Source organism: Octopus sinensis, linkage group LG15 (genome assembly GCF_006345805.1).
Source record: "Octopus sinensis linkage group LG15, ASM634580v1, whole genome shotgun sequence".
NCBI lineage: Eukaryota > Metazoa > Mollusca > Cephalopoda > Octopoda > Octopodidae > Octopus > Octopus sinensis.
Genome location: NC_043011.1, coordinates 56,693,822 through 56,717,434, shown reverse-complemented (window position 1 = coordinate 56,717,434; position 23,613 = coordinate 56,693,822). Strand labels below are relative to the sequence as shown.

The 23,613-nt window shown below is 38.8% G+C and overlaps 1 protein-coding gene across 2 annotated transcripts in view; it reads left to right on the top strand.

The window, feature by feature from the left end:
* Window positions 1-678: 678 nt before the first annotated feature.
* Window positions 679-23,613, top strand: part of LOC115219985 (testis-expressed protein 9-like) — a 46,619-nt gene continuing 23,684 nt past the window's right edge. The window contains exons 1-2 of one of the 2 annotated variants that reach the window (XM_029790286.2): window positions 679-1,291; window positions 7,629-7,714. Coding sequence is in view for 1 of the 2 variants with exons in the window: in XM_036509792.1 (XP_036365685.1) it covers window positions 1,193-1,291 (99 nt within the window). In the remaining variant the exon portion in view is untranslated. The remainder of the gene's footprint in view (window positions 1,292-7,628; window positions 7,715-23,613) is intronic. The other variant, XM_036509792.1, reaches the window with a different exon arrangement.

Genomic DNA, 23,613 nt, shown 5'->3' with positions numbered 1-23,613 from the left:
CCAAATATCCATCGACTAAATTTCACTTACAAGACCCTGGTCAATCCCATGCTATGAGAAAAAAATATTAACCCAATGTATCACACAACAGGATTGAACCCGAACTACTGGCGAGGGTTTGACCCAAATGTACCAACTTGTTAATCCACAGCCATGCCATTAAAAGCGTCAACATGCATACGAATGAATTGATAGCATGGCTGTAACTTGGCAGTACCTTCTGCTCTGCAACTGTAAGAGAGTATTTGAACTCAGGAGAATCGTAACTAATGCCTCCAGGAATTCCTCTCAACGTCCGAATAACTTTGCTAACTTGTCCCCAGAAGAGTCAATTGGCAATCTCAAAATAATTTTTTTTTTTAAGTGAAGAAACATTATGGACAACACCAAGGACGAAGTGATTCAGACGGAAGTCGAAACTATAATTGCTGACTTTGCATGCTTTGAACCTTAAAATAATTATTGTACGTCCTCCAAAGCAAAACATTTATTTGATAGAAAAAAAAAATGGAAAGAAAAAAGAAAAACAACTGGTCTAGTAAAGAAAGCTATTTAACCGTTTATGTATATATATATATATATATATTGTAACAAGTTAGTTGTTTAACGAATAAATTTTATACGAATAAATATTATGACAGGTTTTTATACCTATATATCTATTAGCAAACCAGACAAGCAACAAATGGGTTAGAAATGATAGTGACTGGATATTGCCATTCATCAACGATTCAACCGACAAAGAGAATCGGAGCAGTAAAAGAGAAAGAATAAATACGTAGTTAGAGAGAAAGAGAGGGGGTGGGTGGATGGGTAGGTGGAAAAGAAAAATGAGTGAACGGAGCAGGAGAGAGCGGGAGAAATTTACTACATCGATTCTCCGTTCTGTTTACACGTTACCATAGCAACCAAAACATAGATCGTAACTTTATATTGAATTTAATGTTCTTATATACACTCCAGTGTAAAGTAAATAGTAACCAGAATTTTTAGAAACTTTAATAATCATTTAAAGGAGCCTTAAATGTGCCTGCAGCCCCGTTACTCCGTTTCCAACTGGCAACACATCCTAATAATGCTGTTTGCTCTATTTATTTAAAAAAGCAGGGAGAAACCCACGTACTACTTGTGTTTTGCTCAAGTGTCCACAAAGACCCATTCAGATCGAACCGAGACTGTTTATTAATAGTTGATGTCGCCAGGAAACCGTCCGTCTTCCTCTCCTCGCCTAACTCATCCACTTTTTATCGTCTTTATTACATATTACAACCAGCGGCTGACATTATCCTCCGTGAGTCCAAGTTTTTCTTCTTTAAATCATATATATATATATATATATATATATATATATATATATATTCTATTATAAGCACAAGGTCTGAATACTATAAACTGAATTATATATATCTAGTTTATAGTATGCATGTGTATGTGTGTGTATATACATATATATATATATAGGTACTACTAGCGAACAGTGGTCCCAGTGCGCGCACACGCGCATCCGCGCTAGCTAGTCGTAAGTAGTCGATCCTTCAACGACTTTTTAACCCTAACCCTACATCTAACTTTTTAACCCAAAACCTAACCCTAAAACTTAGTTTGTTTATAAAAATAACTTATTTACTTAGTTTTAAAAATTATTTAGGATCGACTACTTACGACTAGCTAGCGCGGATGCGCGCACCGGGACCACTGTTCGCTAGTAGTACCTATATATATATATATATACATAATCAATATATTATTGGTTAGCCGATGACTGAGAGGTGAATAGATTGTTTACACTTTTGGGCAAAGTGAAACGATCAGATTACAAAGAATGTTATAAAAATCAGAGACAATCAACCAAGTGTTCTCTCCATGTTTAACAATATATTACCAGAACCATTCACCAAATTATGAGACCGTTTTAACACACGTGAGTCTCATCGCGGATTAGGATTTGGCTTGCATCGGATTTCATTCCGAAATCCCTTCTGTTTATTTTGGTAATATTGAACGAACGACGGGTTTACAGAATCTGTTTAGCGTGCAAAAGGGGAATATATGATGGTCTTTAGCTACGGCCCTTTATGTTCTGAGTTCAAATCTTGACTGAGTCGACGTTGAATCTCATTCCTCCAGATTTTCTTACACAAATAATATAAATATATAGGCGCAGGCATGGCTGTAGTCACTTAGCAACCGTGGCACCTTGGGAAGGTTCTACTGACCAATGCCTAGTGAGTGAATTTGGTAGACGGAAACTGTGCGGAAACTTGTCATATACATTTATGAGTGTGTGTCTTTGTGTTTGTTCCACATCGACTCCTCTACAAAACTGCACACCTCTAATGTTCTCCCCGCTCACCACTTCAATATGTGCAGTAAAGTGTATGCCTTGTTGAGGAGGTCTAATAACAATGGAATATATGCGGAGTTTTCTCCCATAATTGCAAAAGTGATTAAAATAACACTAATGTCTTTTCCTCGTCACAGAATTATTTCTAATTAGCTTTTAGATGTTAAACTGATAAAATCTGTTGACTCCAATTTCCAAATAAACATCAGCCAAATTACTAACGCTGATTCCATCGACAATACACGTTCATCCAGATTTGTAGAGTTGTAGGCAAATTGGAAATCATTATTACATAAGATTGAAACTGGCTTCTGTGCCGGTGGCACATAAAAAGCACCATCCGAACGTGGCCGATGCCAGCGCCGCCCCGACTGGCTCCTGTGCCGGTGGCACATAAAAAGACCATCCGAACGTTGCCAGCGCCGCCTTAGCTGGCTTCCGTGCCGCTGGCACGTTAAAAGCTCCAACCGATCGTGACCGATGCCGGACCCCCCCCCCCTGGCACCTGTGCAGGTGGCACGTAAAAAGCACCCACTACACTCGCGGAGTGGTTGGCGTTAGGAAGGGCATCCAGCCGTAGAAACTCTGCCAGATCAGACTGGAGCCTGGAGCAGCCCCTGGCTTCCCAGACCCCGGTCGAACCGTCCAACCTGTGCTAGCGTGGAAAACAGACGTTAAACAATGATGATGATGATAATGATGATGATGACTGAAACTGTTGACCATCAAAGAAGAGGATTTGGAAGGAATCGGTTTGAGGTTTTGATAAGTTAGGCTTATCATATTTAATAGGTTGAGTATTATTTTATATTTTTTACTTCTTTCAGTCATTAGCCCGAGGCCATGCTGGAGCACTGCCTTGAAGGGTTTTAGTCAAACAAATACACACCAGTACTTAGTAGTTTCAAGTCTGGCACTTATTTTATCAGTTTCTTTTGCCACACTGCTAAGTTACAGGTACGTAAGCAAAGTAAATCCAGTTGTCAGGTTATGGGTGAATGTAAATGCAGACACAAACATATGATGGGCTTCCACACAGTTTCCATCTCCCAAATTCTCTCACAACTCATTGGTCCACCTGGGACTATAGTAGAAGACATTTGCCCGAAGTGCTGCACTATGGGACTGAACCTGAAACCACAGGGTTATAAAGTGAGCATCTTAGCCACACAGCCATTGCTGTCTATATATAAATATATCATCATCATCATTTAACATCCATTGTCTATGCTGGCATGGGTTGGATGGTTTGACCAGGGCTGGCATGCTGGAAGGCTGCACCAGACTCCAGTCTGATTTGGTATGGTTTCTATGGCTGGATGCCCTTCATAATGCCCACCACTCCAAGGGTGTAATGAGTGCTTCAACATGCCACCAGCACTGGTGCCATTTGCATGACACTGGTATCTGCCGTAACTGTGATTTTGCTCAGCTTGATGGGTCTTCTTCTCAAGCACGACATAATGCCAAAGGTCTTGGTCATTGCCTCTGTGAGGCCCAACACTCGAAAGGAGTTCAGCCACTTTGTTTCTATGAGGCCCAATGTGTCCACCTCTGCTACTAACTTGGTCACCTAGATAACAGAAGCTATCTACTACCTCTAGCTTACCCCTCTGGCAGTTGATGGAGTCTATTTTCTGCACATTTTCAGCATTTATTGTACCTGTGCATATTCCAATAACAAAAGCTATTTTCCCTGTAAATCTTCCTTTGATTTTGCTGCATCTTTTATGTGTCCAAATCTTATACAGGGTGCATCTTACGTAGTTTCTACCTACGCCTTTTCCCCAGATCAAGCAGGGCCATCTACCTGAAGAGGTTTGTGATTTGTCTGCCTTCCTATTTACTAAGACTTTGGCTTTTGCTAGGTTAACTCTAAGGCCCTTCAATTCTCGACCATTCTCCCACACCTGGAACTTCTTCTCTAATTATGGTAGTGATTCAGCTATATGCACAAGGTCATCATCATAGAGGAGCTCCTAGAGGCAGCCTGTCCTAAATTAATCTGTTATTGCCTGGAGGACTATGATGAACAAGAGCGGGGTGAAGACCAGTCCTTGGTGAACTCCTACTTATACCATGAATTCTTCACTGTACTCGTTGCCGACCTACACCTTACAGGTAGTGCCCCTGTACAAGGCTTGTACAGCTCTAATCAACCACTCGTCTATCCCTAGTTTCTGCACTGACCACCAGATAAGGGATTGGGAGACCCCGTCAAAGTCTTTCTCCAAGTCAACAAAAGCCAAACGCAGAAGTTTATCTTTGCCTATGTATTTCTCCTGCAGTTGCCTCACCAGAAATATAGTGTCAGTGGTGCTTCTCCCTGGCACAAAACCAAACTGCATCTCATCTTGACTAACTCTCTCCCTGATCCAACAAATTGATACCTCTATAATTATTTCTATCTAAGGTACCACATTTACCTTTGTAGCAGCTGATTATGGTGCTGCTTCACCAGTCATTGGGTATGATCATTTCATGAACCACCTGATTTACAATATGGGTGACTAGACCACAAGCCACACCACCAGATATCTCAAGCATCTCAGCGGTGATTCCTGATGGGCCAGGGGCTTTCCCTCTCTTCATATCCTTAATTGCTTTATCTACCAAGGTACTGTTGATTCAGATAGCTAGTCCCTCAGCTGAGTCAACATTTGGCAGACTTTCCTCCTCCCATTCATTCTCCACATTCAACAGTCTTTCATAATGGTATTTCCAAGCCTCGTTCTTTGCAGAATCATTAGATGCAAATGCACCATGATCCATGCGAACACATTTCTTTCCTATGACATCACAATTTTCTCTCACACACTGTCGTGCAATCTGAAATGCTTCAGTCCTTTTGTTCTCATGTCACTGAACATGGGCAAACTTTTTCTTTTCTGCTTCTCTCTTGGCTAGATATACCTGTCTCCTAGCTTCCCTTCTGGCTATCTGATACAGTTCTCTGCTACCTATACTTTTCCAGTCCTTCTAATGGCTCTCTGTCTCTTTGTCTCTCTCTCTCTCTCTCTCTCTCTCTCTCTCTCTCTCTATATATATATATATATATATATTATATATATATATATACTTTTATTCTTTTATTTGCATCAGTCATTTGACTGCGGCCATGCTGGAGCACAGCCTGTAGTCAAACAAATCGACCCCAGAAATTATTCTTTGTAAGTCTAGTACTTATTTTATCGGTCTCTTTTGCCGAACCTCTAGGTTACAGGGACATAAACACACAAACATCAGTTGTTAAGCTATGGTGGGTGGACAACCACAGACATATACATACACATATATACATATGACAGGCTTCTTTCAGTTTCTGTCTACCAAATCCACTCACAAGGCTTTGGTTAGCCTGAGGCTATAGTAGAAGATACTTGCCCAAGGTGCCACATAGTGGGACTGAACCCGGAACCATGTGGTTCGTAAACAAGCTACTTACCACACAACCATACCTGTGCCTATATATATATATATATATATATATATACACTACCGTCAGAAATTAATTAGCACCCTTGATTTGCTCTTCACTCAAGGTATGTGCTGTCACCTAGTGGCCATATCTCGAACTATTGCTTTGTTGCGAGTTCACTGTTGCGCAGAACGATGACGTAACTTTGTTTGCAGAGCAGTTTGAGAGTCTACAGCCTTATGATGTTGACATAGCAGTGCAACAACTTGGAGTGCAAATGCAGACAAATCTTCCTTTGTTTAATAGATATAGGTAGCGCCTCGCAAGGACCGAAATCACACCATACTAAGTTTTCTCATCGCGTAAGACGTTTTGAACAGCTCATAAGGTTAATTGATTTAACCTATTTAATGTAGAAATTTGAGAAGTGCTAATTAATTTCTGACGCAAGTGTATATATATATATACAGAGAGAGAGAGAGAGACAGACAGAGAGGGAAAGAAATAAGGTTAGTTGATGATAAAACTCATTTTCATTCTTGGTGTCCCATAGAAAGCATGCAGTGCACTCTGTAAATTGGTTGGCATTAGGAAGGGCATCCAGCCATAGAAACCATGCCAAAACAAAGAATTAGAGCTTGGGCTGCTCTCCAGATTGCCAGCTCCTTGTCAAACTGTCCAACCCATGCCAGCAGGGCAAATGGACGTTAGATGATGATGATGAAGGTGATGATGACAATGATGATGATGATGGTGATGACAACCATGATGATGATGACGACAACAGCGACAATGATGATGATTCTTCAAGGAGACTAAATATTTAGTTTGGTTGTAGTTGTTTTCAAAGTCAGCTTCTGCTAAATTTGTATGTCATCTTTGTACAATTCATAAGTATAATTGAAGTAAATATCAATTGAGTTTTAAAATGTCAATTAAACTATCAAAATATTAATTAATTAGGCATGACTGTGTGATTAAGAAGCTTACTTTGTGCCCAGTTCCTGTTGCAGTGTAATGGAACATGTGCCTCACTGACCCTAAAAGCTATGACAGTGGAGCACAAGATCTTGGCAGGGCCTCCCATGCTGGACAGGTCAGAGGACAGAGGCCACACTAAAACAGACCCCTTCTTCCCAGAATAAAAAATGAGTCTGTAAAGGGCCAACACTCTTACCTAGACAAAAGCAAAGTTACAAAAACATTGATTTATTCATAGAAATCTGAGGTGAGATACTGAAGCAGAGCTGGAAAAGATGGGATCCAGCTGGAGAGAATCAGAAAAGACAGCCCAGGGTCAAGGATGGTGAAGAAAAGTCATCAATAGCCTTATGTTCTGTAGGGAACAAGGGACATAAGCAGGTCGGCATATATGGCAGCGCAGTAGATTAACCCCTTAGCATTTAAACTGGCCATATCTAGCCAAAATATTCTACCTGGTCAGATCTGATTTCTAAAACCTACCTTACAATGTCATTCTAAAAAATTAACGATTAGCTCGTCAAAATCTCATAGCCACAAGATAATGAATGATTAGTTAAAAACAATGAATTAATAAACATTACTTTTGATGGGATAATGTGAATGCTAAAGGGTTAAAAGTCTTACGTTATTTAGTTTTGGTGGTGGTCAGCTGGAAGGACTGATTACATGCTGGACAAAATGCTTTGTGGCATTGCATTCGTCTTCATATTCTGAGTTCAAATTCTGAAAAGAGTGGCTTTGCCTTTCATTCTTTCGGGGTCAATAAAATAAGTACCAGTTATGTACTGGGGCCGGTGTAATTGACTGACCCTGTCTCCCAGACTTGCTGGCCTTGTTCCAAAATTTGAAATTAATATTTAGTTTTGATTTTTCTCCTTGCAGGATTGGTAAAACAAGTACCAGTAACATACGTGAGTTCATTCCATCAGCAATTCCCCTTCTCTGACGAAACATTTATTGGTGTTTATGTAAGTTTAGATTTGTTATTGATATGCATTTGATCATTATTAGACTATATCAATTGTTGACTGGAATTCACCAGAGTCCTTATGTGTATAAATATTTATATACATACATACATTCATGTGTGTATGTATGTATGTATCTATCTATCCATTTATCTATCTATCAATCTAAGTAACTTCAATGATTTAACACTTCAGCCTTATGTCAACAGTTTGGTTAGATCCTATTGTATTCACAAGAAGACAGTTAATACAAAGGAGTTAATTAATTCTTCATAATATTTGGTGTGAGTAAAGTTTGAATTTGAAATAAGAAGAAAGAAATTGCATAGAATATACAAATGAATTTTAGCACTATTTCATTCTTTTTAAAAACCAACAGCTCGACACAATCAAGGAATATAAATTAAACATTTTTATGAAGCAAAACATTTCTTACAAAGGGAAAATAATTACAGTTTGGGAGAAATTTATGGAATGTATGTTTTCTTTTTTCTTTCCTTTTTAGTCATACATATACACACACACACAGTTATGGTATATTCTATTAAGAACATAGTAGAGTACAGTACAAAGCACATCCACCTTCAGATTTCATCCTGTGCTATCCAGTGGTAGTATTATACATACTTCCAGGTTTGCATTTGGGCTTTTGTTGAGTATGAATAGATACAAGAATGAGTACAGTTGGACATTTATTTTCAATCACTACAATTGTTTCTACACAACGTAGAAACAATAGTTCAGCCACATATTTTTGATAAACTCAGTGGCTGCTACTAACTGCAGGCCACAGCAGACAGAAAGAATGCTCTTGAAGCCAAGAATTTGAACTTACGGAGACAATATTTACATATCGCCTGAGGAAACACAACTAGATCTCATAACGGAGGGAAATGGTTGCATAATCAAGTACCTGCATGCCTGGAGAGCTACGTTGCATAGAAACAATTGTGGTGATTGAAAATAAATGTCCAACTGTACTCCTTCTTGTTGTTGACTCAAAATTTTTTTCAATTATATTTATATATAGATATATAGAGATATATGAATTTTTTGCGTAATGAGATAAAAAACCCAAGGCTGTATAGATATTAGAGCATTTATAGATAGAAGGTCTTACAGCTGTTTCTAGAATATTAATTAATAATAATATCCCTTCATCGGAGATGGTGTGAGAGGAATAGTTAAGTCATAGTTTTGATGTGATACAAATAGAGAGTGAGTTGGAGGAAAGAAAATAGATGTAAGATATGTATGGTTATTGAGCTCATAAATCTGTTTTATAGGCATAATGGTATATATGTGTAAGATATATGTATGTATTTATATGTAAAAGCATGCATACAAATTTCCTTAAATTCTACCCAATTCTTTTATGTGATATTGGATAATACAGATGAGATGATTATGAGTAGAATACTTTTGTTTGTAGTTCTGCTCAACGTGAGCCTGCCTGGGGCTAAACGCTATTTACTAGTTGATAGAATTAATGACAAATTCACAGTTCTATCTATTTCTTCATGGTTTTGTTCAAGCTGTAGATTCTTTTATTGAATTTGTATTTGAAGGAAGCAAGTCGAGTGATTTAAATATTTCATCCACTGCCGCCATTACTTTATTTGGTGTGAGCCGTTATGGCCTGGCTTGTCACTTGAGTTAAGTTTACGGTGGTGGAAATATGACAGCTCCGATGACTGTTTCCAATGACACTTTACAAATAAAAGATACTAAAATGTTTTGTGGTGAAGTAGGAAGGTTATGTAAATATATGTGTTGCCAAAATATAACGTTATATAAGAAGGACTACATGACCTCTCATCTCATCTCATAACCAAAATTTAAGTAAACACCATCAACAAGTTATGAATCTTATAAAGAACTGACAGAGAAAAATATGTTTTATTTATAAATTTTGTTTCCTTTTTCTACCGTTTCCTTCTTCTTGTCACTCATATTCGTCACATATGATAATTTTCTTAACCTTTCGATTCTAACTTAACGTTTGTTTATCATGTTGGAAGTTGTTTCACTGAAATCAAACTGATGTTTACCAGTCGATTTCAAACTCCTCCAATAATTCTTTCGACGATAGATATATCTGTTTGTCACACAATCAATCCAGTTATTTATCTGATCTATCCCAAGACTTTTTCATCATCAGAGGTATTTCTTCATCAATGAGTTGTCAGATCTATTGATGTATTGACTTATAGATGAGACCAGTGGGAGAAATGGTAGTAATGAAAGGGCCTTTCTTCGCACCATCAATGCTGTACCTTTTTAGTTCCAGTGGTGAACTACAAGTTCAAAAGAACCTGTAAAGCGCATCTGTGCCTACGATAATATTAAATTAAAGAGTCGCATCTGTGCCAACTCTTTGATTTTACAGATTCTTAGATTATATAACTTATATTAAATTATCGCAATTGATAGCTTGTAAAACTTACAATAATAAAATATTAAGAGGAAGGAACAAAAGCTACAGAAAGTTGTTGACAGAGTGAAACATCATGTTTATTCTCTTCATTTCACTTTATCAGAAAAGCTGTTAAATTTGGTCAAAGAAAAGCCCAGCCTTCATGACTTAAAGATGAATGTGTATACATGTATTTCTTTACTACCCACAAGGGGCTAAACACAGAGGGGACAAACAAGGACAGACAAATGGATTAAGTCGATTATATCGACCCCAGTACATAACTGGTACTTATTTAATCAACCCCGAAAGGATGAAAGGCAAAGTCGGCCTCGGCGGAATTTGAACTCAGAACGTAACGGCAGACGAAATACCTATTTTTTTACTACCCACAAGGGGCTAAACACAGAGAGGACAAACAAGGACAAACGGATTAAGTCAATTATATCGACCCCAGTACGTAACTGGTACTTATTTAATCGACCCCAAAAGGATGAAAGGCAAAATCGACCACGGCGGAATTTGAACTTAGAACGTAATGGCAGACGAAATACCGCTAAGAATTTCGCCTGGCATGCTAACGATTCTGCCAGCTCGCTGCCCTTATAGTAGATATACGTTCAAAGTATAATCACTCTTATATATATATATTGTAGTGAAGGCACATGGCTCAGTGGTTAGAACATCAGGCTCACCATCATGAGGATCAAAATAGATGGCATGATGGGTTATTTATAATCTGCCAAATACAGTTCTGCTTTGGTTTTAATACTTAAACCATTTTCTCCTTTTGCTTTTTAAAATTTCATTAGTGAGGAATTTCAGGTTTGAATGGGAGAAAATTTTTACCTATGAGCAGAGTTACCCAACCTCTCCACAGCCATTTGTCAAACTGTCCAACCCATACCAGTATAGAAAACAAATGTTAGATGATGATGATGATGATGATGATGATGATGATGATGATGATGATGGTGGTGGTGGTGGTGGTGGTGTGGTGGTGGTGGTGATGATGATGATGATGATGATGATAGTGAGGATGATGATGATGATGATTTTTCCATGCTGGCATGAGTTGGATGATTCAACAGCAGCTGGCAATTCAGAGGACAGCATCAAGCCCCAATGCCTCAGTTTTGGCATGGTTCCTACAGCTGGATGCCCTTCCTAATGCCAACCACTCTGAGAGTGTGTACTGGTTGCTTAATGTGGTTGCCAAGTAATTTGCAAGTCAAGGCCTCGCCAACTGAGGTGAGAGTAGTTTTGGGGGAGGCAGTTTTTTTTTGCCAAATGATGAGAAGCTAAAGTATGATAGAAGGCCAAGTGTGACAGGTGTCTTTCTGTGGAGGAGGTATGTGGTTACCTCAGTTGGGAAAGAGAAGTGATGGTGGTGAAGATGTGTTAGGGTGTACCTTCAAGTTATAGAAAGGAGAACAAAAGAGAATTGGTTGCAGAGAATTAGTCAGGGTGAATGGGTGGGTGAGTAAGAGTGTGGAAGGAGAGTGGCAGGTGAGGGGTGAACAGGGGTGGAGGTGTGGTCAGTCCTGAAAATCAGTTGGAGGGAAGGGTGGAGGAAATAGGAATGGGTTAGTGAGGTGATTGATGGCAGCACAGATGATGTGAAGTGGTAGGGTGCAAGAGAGATGCATAATGCCAAGGACAGAATCAGAGGCACATAAAGGTGGAAGCTTCCATTAGCAAAATGAATAGGTGTACAGGAGAAAAGTGTGGGTGGGGGGTAAAGCATCTCAGTGGAACACCTGACAGACCAGGGACTTCCTCTCTCTCCATATCCTTAATTGCTTTATGATACCAGTTTGGATGGTTGGTCCCTTTGTCAGGTCCACATTAGGAAAACTTGCTTTCTCCCATGCATTATTGTTTCAGAACCACAAAGTACACACTGTACACACTTCTCTCCTTCAATATCAGGATTTTCCCTCTAAATTAATATTAAAAGATGAACCAAGTGTAACGAGAGGCAAGAAAAAAAAATACAGGATTTTGCTGAAACTGGGAGGTTTTGAAAGGCATTGATTAAAGTTTATGATGTATTTCTAGCAAAATCTCAATAGTGACTTTCTAAGAATGCAAAGTCACAATAATAAAACCTTATTATTCAAATAAGTTTACTATTGAACCAGTCAGAATGTATCACAGTTCTTTTCCCAATACAGAAGACAAATTCCACAGCAACTGCAAGTGGAGGCGCAATGGCCCAGTGGTTAGGGCAGCGGACTCGCGGTCAGAGGATCGCGGTTTTGATTCCCAAACCGGGTGTTGTGTGTGTTTATTGAGTGAAAACACCTAACGCTCCACGAGGCTCCGGCAGGGAGTGGTGGCGACCTCTGTTGTACTCTTTCGCTCCAACTTTCTCTCACTCTTTCTTCCTGTTTCTTGTCCCCGACTTCCTACGCAACCGCTGAGCCTGAATGCGCATTCATCCATCCGCGATGCTCTCGGTGTCGAGGGTTGACCTGCTTTCTCTTCTGTGGGTCTTACAAATAGCAAAGGACCACATTTCAAACTTCTGCAGACAATCCTGAGGTGCGATCTTGCGAGCTCTGGGACGAAGACCGCTTCGCTCAACAAACAAACGGCAACTGCAATCAGAGTTATTTTGTTTGCCCCTTTTTTTTTTTGGCTATGAATGAATAGCCAAAGGATTTAATCTTGCCTGTGTCATTCTTGACCAAAGACATATTTTTCAATCATTTTGTTCGAGAAAGTGTTTATTCAGCCGTACCAAATGTTACCAACAAAACTTGGCAAATTTTACAAATTTCTATTATTTGGTGTTTGCATTTGGCTGTTTCTCCATTCAGTTGGTCTTAAATGTTTGCCAAAATATAAACCTTTGTCCATTCATTCACAGAAAGTTTTCTGTTTGACGTGACTTTGATAAATTGTCTGCGTGTGAGTAAAAGAACTGTGGCCAAAGAAGAAACTAAATATTTCCATTTGAACCTAGCGCCAGATATGAGCATTCAATTGGGGCTCTACACATTCTTGACAACATTCAAACAAGACTGAATAGTTATCAAAAAATCATCAAAAGTAGGCAATGGGTACTTCCCATCTTAATTAAAATAGCACCAGGCATTAATTTACTTCCAGACTCTTCAACACCTCCTTTTCAACTCATTAAGTGAATTCTCTGTATTTGGTAAATAATTGAGTAACAGTCTCTTTGTTGTCTTAACATGTCACATGATATCTGACTTTGGGAGACTCAGGTTTAAAGAATCTGTTTGACAGTGTTTTGCTAAACCTTTTGCTTTGAAATGCTTCCAAATGCTTCACCATTCAAAAGTTTTTCCCAAAACATGATGCTTGCTTTTATCAAAGCATAATCATCTGCTTCTACAGTCGTATGAATGCAGTTGCAGTTTTGTGAGTGCATCCATTATAATGGTAAAGATTTTATGTCTGCCAAATAATAAACAAACCAAAAATTCTCCATTGGCCACAAAATATTTGTTGATTCAATGAATACATAATTTGCCTTTTTTGTTGGAGGCTTTGATAGTATTCATCTGCAATATCTGAAAAGGTTAAGTATCTGTTTCAGACCAAAAAAAAAAAAAGCTTAGAACAAGGTTAGCCAATATAGAACATACATTTTGTATGTCATAGCTCAGGTATCTATATCCAGCTTTGAATGGACTGGGCATGGGTGTTTGGCATGGCTGACTGGACATTGAACCTATTTTGGTGATGGCTTCTTTGGTGACAGTACTTTCTGGCACCTGGGGCAAACATGTCACACCCGCACATGCAGAAATATACACATACAAATAGAGAAGGGGAAAGAGAGAGAGAGAGAAGGAGATTCCAACTGAACCTGATTGGCATAAACACTTTCCTTCTCAAACACATAAAAGAGAAATATTCTCCCACATATAAACAGGAAGAGATAGGGGGATGAGAGAGAGGAGGAGAGAGAGAGAGGGAGGAGAGAGAGAGAGAAGGAAGAGAGAGAGAGAACAAGGGCAACATTAAAATGCCAGATGCCAACTAAATCAGCATCAAAAATGAGTGAGGCCAAAATGGCCAAACCCCAAACATTTCACACCCTCCCTCCAACTCTGTTGAGTCAGTCCAGAAGATCAAGTTCATCTTTTTCTCTCAGTTGTTCTTAGTTATACAAGTTTGGTGATTCTTCAACTTTTCCTTGCATGGCCATCCCTTGTCAGAACGCCTTTCCTAACACCAACCTCTGATTCGTGTTGATACTGAATGGAATCACAAAGGGGAAACCACTTCAACAGGAATGGCGCCACTAAAACTCTCAACTTAGGTTAACAATTAATTGTGTAGCATGGCTTGTGTCAGCAAACAACCTCTCGTATCTTTTGCTTGTTTCAGTCATTAGACTGTGGCCATACTGGGGCACCACCTTCAAACATTTTTAGTTGAACAATTCAATCCCAGGACTTTTGTTAATGCTGGTACTTTTTATATTTGTCACTTTTGCTGAACTGCTAAGCTATGCGGACATAAACAAACCAACACTAGTTGTCAAGCAATGTAGTGGAGGACAAACACAGGTACAAAGATACACACACACACACAAATATTTGATGGGCTTCTTTCAGTTTCTGTCTACCAAATCCACTCACAAAGCTTTGATCAGCTCAAGGCTATACTAGAAGAAACATGCTCAAGGCACCACATAGCAGGATTGAACACACAGCCATATGGTTGGGAAGCAAGCTTCTTACCATATAGCCACCACTGCAATAATGAGCAAGAAGCATTTGCATTTAACAATTTTGGTCGAAAAAACAATCACTTTTTTTTTTCTCTGTTTGTTGTTCACAATTGCAAGCATATTTATTGCTTGCTATTGTGAAACAATGTTTAATAATCTTATTGATGACTGTTTTAGAAATAAAACACAATGTTTTCTCAGTGAATATTTAATATTTTAAATACGATATATTAAGTTGACAAATTGGAAATTTTAACCTGTTCAGACCTATTACAGATGAACATTTACGTATCTAATCTTAAAATGTTTTTAGAGCAGACAGCTGGACAACACAATGCATCTGTGTGTGTGTGTGTGTGGCAAGACTACACCTAACTGTCGCATTCTCTCTTCACTTGATTCCTGATTGAAACAATTAATTCATTTAATGTTATAGACATGTCGAAGAACAGAACCATCTGGAATCAAGATTGAAGAGATGTTGTCATTCACTTGCGGATTGATATCGCATGAAGACTTATGCAGGTTACTTTGGGATTGGTAAATTTCCAAAGTTTAAACTGTGACCTCTCTCTATATTTTGGCACAGGAATATGTTTAATATTATCCAGGCATGGCTGTGTGGTTAACAAGCTCATTTTGCTACCATGCAATTATGAGTTCAGTCTCACAGTACGGCACCTTGAGCAACTGTCTTCTACTATTTATTGCCCTGGATACATCATCACTGCCATCATCTTTTAATGTTGTACCTAATATATATATATAAGTATATATGTATACATATCTATATATGTGTATATATATATATATATATATATATGTATAATAATAATATTAGGAAGTAAATCCAAACTTACAGGGAAAAATTAGATTTAGGATTAAATCTAATTTTACAGTATAAATATATATATTTATATATTAAATTAGAGATAAAACCACTATTAGGCAAATCAAACAGTGAAAAACATAAACCAAAACATAGAAATAAAATTAATTAATATAATATACAAAATATATAAAATATAAAATTCAAAATTTAAATTATATGTATATTGTATGTATATAACCCCTTTAACTTAGGGGTGAGACAAAAAGAACAGATAGAAAAGGAGTCAGACCCTGAAGCTAAAATAAGTCCTGGAGTTGATTTGTTTGACCAAAATCCTTAAAGCCAGAACCATAGCCATGGCTGCAGTTCAATGTAATATATGTGTATGTGAATATATATATGTATATATATCTAATGAAAAGCAAGCAAAAAACCAGAAATTCACTGCATCAGTTATTTTAGATCATGAAAACAACTGTTTTCTTCATATAAAAAGGTAAAACAGGCCTGAAAAGGTTAATTGACATGCTAAAATAAATAGCTATTCCCATCAGAATTTTTTAAAAATTAACAAGTTATGAAACAAAGAAATTATCTGCTTAATAAAACAATAGAACTGAAGAAAAGTAGCCAAGTTTGGCATCAGTCAAAAGGAATCTGATGCTAAAAGAAGTTGGAAGGTTGTCTTAACAATGGCATCAGTTCTTTTCTTTTAAAGATTTGCAGAGAGGAGAGTGAGCCTGTTTCTTTGTTCTTCAACTTCGTCTCCATGCTGACATTATTTCCTTTTGTGTTCCTCCACTTTTTGCTGTAATTTCTTGGCAGATAAATTCACCACCACCGTCACCATCATCATCATCATCACTAACACCATCATCATCATCATCATCATCATCATCACTACCATCGTCATCATCATCATCACTACCATTGTCATCATCATCATCACTACTATCGTCATCATCATCATCACTACCATCGTCATCATCATCATCACTACCATCATCACCACCACCACCACCACCTCCATCATCATTTTAACATCCACTTTTCCTTGCTTGCCTAGGTCAGACAGAATTCAATGAAGCAGATTTCTTTCTGCAGCTGGATGCTCTTCCTGTCACCAGTCCTCGCCAGTTCCTAAGCAAAATAATATCTCTCCATGACCAGACATGTTTCCACAGACAATTATTAATGAACAACACTGCCTGTATGACAGTGACACTTATTCACAACTACTAAACAATGTGAAGACCAGGAAACACCAACACTCACACAGATACACACACACATGTATATATATGCTCACACATGCACACAGAGGATGTGAGAAGTATTCGGGGATATAATTGGTAATGCAATAAGACAACTCTAATCTTGCAAAATACCGAAAGTATTTGAATAAACATATGGTTGATATAAGCTTTCGTGAGTCTGCCTTCAGCTTTGATGACATTTTCCACACAGGACTGGAATTGTTGACACCCTTGCCCTAAATGGTCCTTATTTGTTTCATCATATGGACAATGGAGGCCTTCAGTGAAGCTGATGTGTTGTGAGGATGTCGATGAGTCTCTCTTTCAATCATGCTCCAAACACATTAGTCTTTGAGATTTAAATCTGGTGTGTTTGGAGGCCACAAGGTTGGTGTTGCATGAGTGTAAAGAACGTTTGACTCTGTCTTGGTTTATGTTTTATACATATAATATGTGTGTGTATGTTTATATATGTATGTGTGTGTATGTATAAGAAGTGTCACACCCTAACAGTGGAGGGAACCTGTGGAAGAAGTAGAGCCAGGAAGACCTGGGATGAAGTAGTGAAGCACAACCTTCGAATGTGGAGCCTCACAGAGACAATGACAAGTGACCGAGACCTTTGGAGATATGCTGTGCTTGAGAAGACCCAGCAAGGCCAGTGAGATCACAGCAGTAACTGATGCCAGTGTTGCATAACTGGCCCATTTAAAGGTACCCTTCAATCATCGGGCTATAAGCTGTGCTTGAGAAGACCTGTTGAGTCAAGTGAAATCATTGTCATGACTGATAGCAGTGTCACCTGACTGGCTCCCATGCCGGTGGCATGTAAAAAGCACGATTCGAGTGTAGTCGATGCCAGTGCAGCTTGACTGGTCATGTGCTAGTGACATGTTAAAAGCACCAATTGAGTGTGATCGTTGCCAGTGCCACCTGACTGGCTCCCATGCTGGTGGCATGTAAAAAGCACCATTCAAACGTAGTCATTGCCAGTGCCACCTGACTGGCTCCTGTACTTGTGGCACGTAAAAAGCACCCATTACACTCTTGGAGTTGTTGGCATCAGGAAGGGCATCCTCCTGGTCAAGGGTCCATTTACCTTAGTGAATGGATAAAGCACCTCCTTACAGGTGTTATTTGCATATATATATATATATATATATGTATATATATATACATATATATATATATATATTTATGTATGTATGTATGTATGTATGTACATACATACATACATGCATACTATGGGCTTCTACACAGTTTCTGTCTATCAAATTCACTCACAAGATATTGTCCAACTTAGGGCTCATAGTTGAAGAATTCTTCCCAAAGTACCACACAGTGGAACTGAAACTGAAATGACATGGTTACAAAGCAAGCTTCTTAGCCACACTATAAAACAATGTGTTATTTCGAGTTCAAATTCCACCAAAGTCACCTTTTCCTCTTTTCCAGTCTTCACAGTTTAAAATACATCCACAGATGCAATACCCAGATGGACGACACATCCTTCTTGGTGTTGTGTCAAGGGGGTCACTGATCATTTCAGGTCTTCAAAACATACACCCACATCCAAGCAGTCCTTCCAATGCCTATGTTGACCCCACTGGTCACCTCCTTGCAGCCAAAATAAAGTATGAGACACCCGCTTAGGGTCCGATTATTTGAATGCTCCCTTCCACTCAAATTTCTAGCTTTGTGTTTCCATAAAAAATTAATATTTCTCAAATCAGCAGAAGGATTCTAGATTCTGGGAAATGTTTGTGAGACAAGAAGCAGGCTTGAGGGAAAAATAAAAAGACTGATAATAATGGTAGCAGAATTCACAGAAAGTCTCTGACAGGTTCATCATGCCATAAGAATGAGAAGGTTGTCTCTGTGACTGACTCTCAATCCAATATTTGTCAGAAAAACATATGAGGGATGTTCCACATCTTGACAGCAATTCTGTATTTTATTACAACAAATAGGAGTGTGATCAGGGAGAGAGAGACAGACAGACAGACAGATAGGGGGCAGGGAGGAAGGAGATAAGGTAGAGAGAGAGAGGTGGGGTTATGGGCTGAAGTGCAATTTCCTCACTCTAACAGCCAGCCAGTGTCACTCAGCTGCATTTCTCAACTAGCAAGCCTTTCTTAGCTGTGCCTTCTTGCCTTCCCCTAAGCCACAGACCACACCAATTCCTTGGTATCAAGTTTCAGGCAGGTGATAAAGTTGTCTTCTACCACCACCAGCACCCCCACTGCTGTTAAATGGGAAAGTCTTCACTCATTTTTTAGATTTAGTTGGGTTTTTTTTTTCTGTATTTTCCAATATTCTGGGAAGTTAAAGAAAGAAAGAAAAGAATACTTACATATGTATAGACACACACACACACACACACACACAATGGCACACTTACAAGCATAGATGCATACAAAATCATACATAAGCTTCATACACACAAACAGACATGCACACATACATATATATATGTGTGTGTATGTATATATGTATGTATATATACATATACACACACATATATATACATATATACATGCACATATATATACATATATATACATACATACATATGTATACACAAATATATATGTGTGTGTATATATATATGCAACACACACAAATATAAACACATGCACACACACACCATGTTCACATGCATAAATATAAGCTTATATTTGCACGTACACACACACACACACATGCACACTCATACATACATGTATACTCGTACATGCAGACATAAAATCACACATACACTTACACACATATGTATACAAACATACCAGACACACGCATGCACATGCACACACACTCATAAAAACATGCATATACACATATACATATACATACACCATGCTCACATAAACATGCTATTACATGTGCACTTACACATACACACACACACTAACACTCCCTTAGACATCCATACATACACACCCAGACCCGACCAAACAAATGCCAGTCATAAATAAGAGCAAATCCTGGTTAAATGGCTGTTTGGAATTGAAATGTCTCTAAAAGAAATAAATAAATAAACCAATAAATTCCTGATGTCTTCATAAAAACGAGGGGGTGGGGGGCCTGTCTGTTTATTTAGTCAGGTAACAGGAGTGGGAGTCATGGAAGGAGCTAAGTAAGAAGCTGTTTTATTACATATAAGGTAGGAAGTGAAGAAGGGTTTGGGGGAAGGAAATGTTTTTACAGCAGAAAAGAAGAAACTTGGTATCAGTTCTTGTGGCCTGGCAGCTGGTGTCTCTTATTTGCATCATTACAAACCATTAGCAGCAGCAGCAGTAGTGGAGGCGCAATGGCCCAATGGTTAGGGCAGCGGACTCGCGGTCGGAGGATCACGGTTTCGATTCCCAGACCAGGCGTTGTGTGTGTTTATTGAGCGAAAACACCTAAAGCTCCACGAGGCTCCAGCAGGGGGTGGTGGCGACCCCTGTTGTACTCTTTCGCTCCAACTTTCTCTCACTCTTTCTTCCTGTTTCTTGTCCCCGACTTTCTACGCAACCGCTGAGCCTGGATGCGCATTCATCCATCCGTTGATGCCCTCGGTGTCGGGGGTTGACCTGCTTTCTCTTCTGCGGGTCTTACGAATAGCAAAGGACCACGTTCTGGACTTCTCCGAAGAGGACAAAGACCGCTTCGCTCAACAAACAAACAAACAAACAAAGCAGCAGCAGCAGCTGTTCAAGAATTTGGACCTGGAGATCTCCATTTCCAGCGAGGGCCACCTCCCAGTGGTGTCGGGCGTCAATGAAGAGCCCTCGACTACAAGACGACCAAATTTTTTTTTTCCAAGGTCTGGGGTCTCCCGCCCCTAAGCCCCAGACCATCACCTATTCACCCATACCCGTCTTGTTGCTTAACAACAACAACAGCAGCAGCACCACTACCACCACCACCATCATCATTGCCACCACCACCGACATCATCGTTTTCACAATCTCCTTTCTCCATGCTGCTATGGTAAGGATTAGAGTCCTCTATACAACATCCTACAGCAGGATGCCTTTCCTGGTGCCAACCATAATTTAGTTTTCTCTTTTTTCTTTCTTGTAAGGAATTTTATTTAATGAGTCTCCAGAAGTCAAACAACTGGAAAATGGAATAAATTATTTAGGTGGGACATCAAAATGAAATGTCAATGCAGTATAAACAGTGCCATTGCAAACACACACACACACACACACACACACACACACACACACACACACAGTTTAAATAAAACTTCATTGAAACATTTTAAAATTAGACTTGTCCATTGGCAGAATGGTTTTGAGTGCTAGACACTATGCTTTTGTGGTATTTATTTATGACTTTTTAGGTTCAAGGTTCAAATCCAACTGCAATTTACTTTATTTTTCTCATCCAGAGTTGAGAAAGTAAGCATACCATAGATACATATATAATAATTGTGAGTTCAGAAGCTTCAACTGACTGAAGTTATCTATGAAATTAGTTGTCAGAAACTCTCCCTCTGTAGGAGTGTTTAATATCTAAGAAAAAAAAAGGATAAAATTCTTCCAATGATATACACAAATTGAAATTCATATATAAATCCCATGACCTGTAACTGACACATCTAAATATACACTTTTACAAAGTTCTTTATACAGGAATAAACTCTGAACAATAATGTAACCCCAAATTTAATCAAAAAGAATTTCTCCACAACACCCCTCCATCACATTACCACTCATCATCATCATCATTGTTGCCATCATCATCATCATCATCATCATCATTTAGCATCTGCTTTCCATGCTGGTACAGGTAGGAAAGTTTGATAGGAGCAGCAAGCTGGAGAGCTGCATCAGATTTCATTGTCTATTTTGGCATGGTTTCTATGGCTGGATGCCCTTCCTAATGCCAACCACTTCACAGAGTGTACTGCATGCTTTTTTATGTAGTACCAGACCCCCCCCCATGGGGCTACCAAGTACCTTGCAAGACAAGGTCCTCTCATATGTATATGAATGTATACACACACACACATATATGTGTCAACCTATAGCTTGACACTAGTGTTGGTTCATTTTTATGTCCCCATAACATTCGGGTTTAGCAAAAAAGACCAACAGAGTAAGTACAAGGCTTAAAAATCAAGAGTTGAGCTATTCTACCAAAACCCTTTGTGAGTGCTCCAGTATGGCCACAGTCCAGTGTCTGTCTCTGACACAACACCATTGGATAAAAGGCTGATGTTGCATAAAAAAAATGTCACTCAGCTACTTGATAAACAAGGATCAATAAAAAAAGAAAACTGAAAGAAGTACTTAGGTTCAATAACATGTTGAGTGCAGTGCTCCAGCCTGACCACAGTCTCATGATTAAAGAATGAAATATATAATGTCAGTACGAATCATTAACCCAATACTTCAATGGAAATGTGAGGAGACATTCATAGTGTTATGTTACGTTTGAACGGTGTAATGTCATAAGGAAATTATAGAATACATTTAATTAATTAAGATCTCATAATTAAGATCTTATGCAATAAAACATCTTTAATGAAAGTATAATATTATTATAAATTTTTTGATGTTTTAACTAAAAGTATTCCACGATCAAAGAGTGCTATAACGAGGGAGCATGAGGTGATTTAGAATTTGTTAATCAAAATATTCTTCTAATTGGTTAAAATTTCGTTTTGTTTTGTATTTTCCTTCTCCAATCAATCTCTCATGCTCGTTTATTTTATTTTATTTTGGCTAATTTGTATTTCTGTATTTTGTTGGAACAATTGCTTTTCTCAACTGGATCTCTTCGCAACCACTAAATACTCAACAGTGGATTAAGAGTAGAACAGCACCAAAATCTCCTCTCAGACCCCAAAACTGGCTGCTGTCGGTTGGCAGAATTTATTTCAGTTTAACCTTCTCTGCACATTTCTCTGCTATCTTTTTTCTTTTGAGATTACTGGTACCTGTGGTCACTGTTGCTAACGACAACAAGAACAAAGAAGATTTAATTGGGAGTTTCTCAGCTGTAAACTCTTGGTGAAGGAGTTTGTATGACACTAAAGTCAATGAAATTATTCCCCAATAGTCAACTGGTATTTTATTTCGGAGAATGATTTTGACTGACCAGGACTGACCTTGCATTAGACAACAGCATAGTTCTAGGTTCAAACCAGACTGAATTCTTACAAAGTCCCATGGCATTAAATTTAGTGGATCTTGAAGATTTTTTTTTTAGTTGAATCAATCAACCCCAGTAAATTTTAAAGCTTGGTACTTATTCTATAGGTCCCTTTTGCTGAACTGAGCACATAAAAACATCAGCACTGGTTGTCAAGCAGTGGGGTGACCCAAAGTCACACACACAATGATATATATATATATAAGAAAACCATCCGAACGTGACCGTAGCCAGTACCGCATCGACTGGCCTCCGTACTGAGGGCACGTAACAAACACCATCTGAGCGTGGCCGTTCGCCAGCCTCGTCTGGCACCTGTGTCGGTGACACATAAGAAAACACCATCTGAGCGTGGCCGTCTGCCAGCCTCGTCTGGCACCTGTGTCAGTGGCACATAAAAAACACCATCCGAGCGTGGCCGTCTGCCAGCTTCGTCTGGCACCTGTGTCGGTGGCACATAAAATCACCCACTACACTCTCGGAGTGGTTGGCGTTAGGAAGGGCATCCAGCTGTAGAAACACTGCCAGATC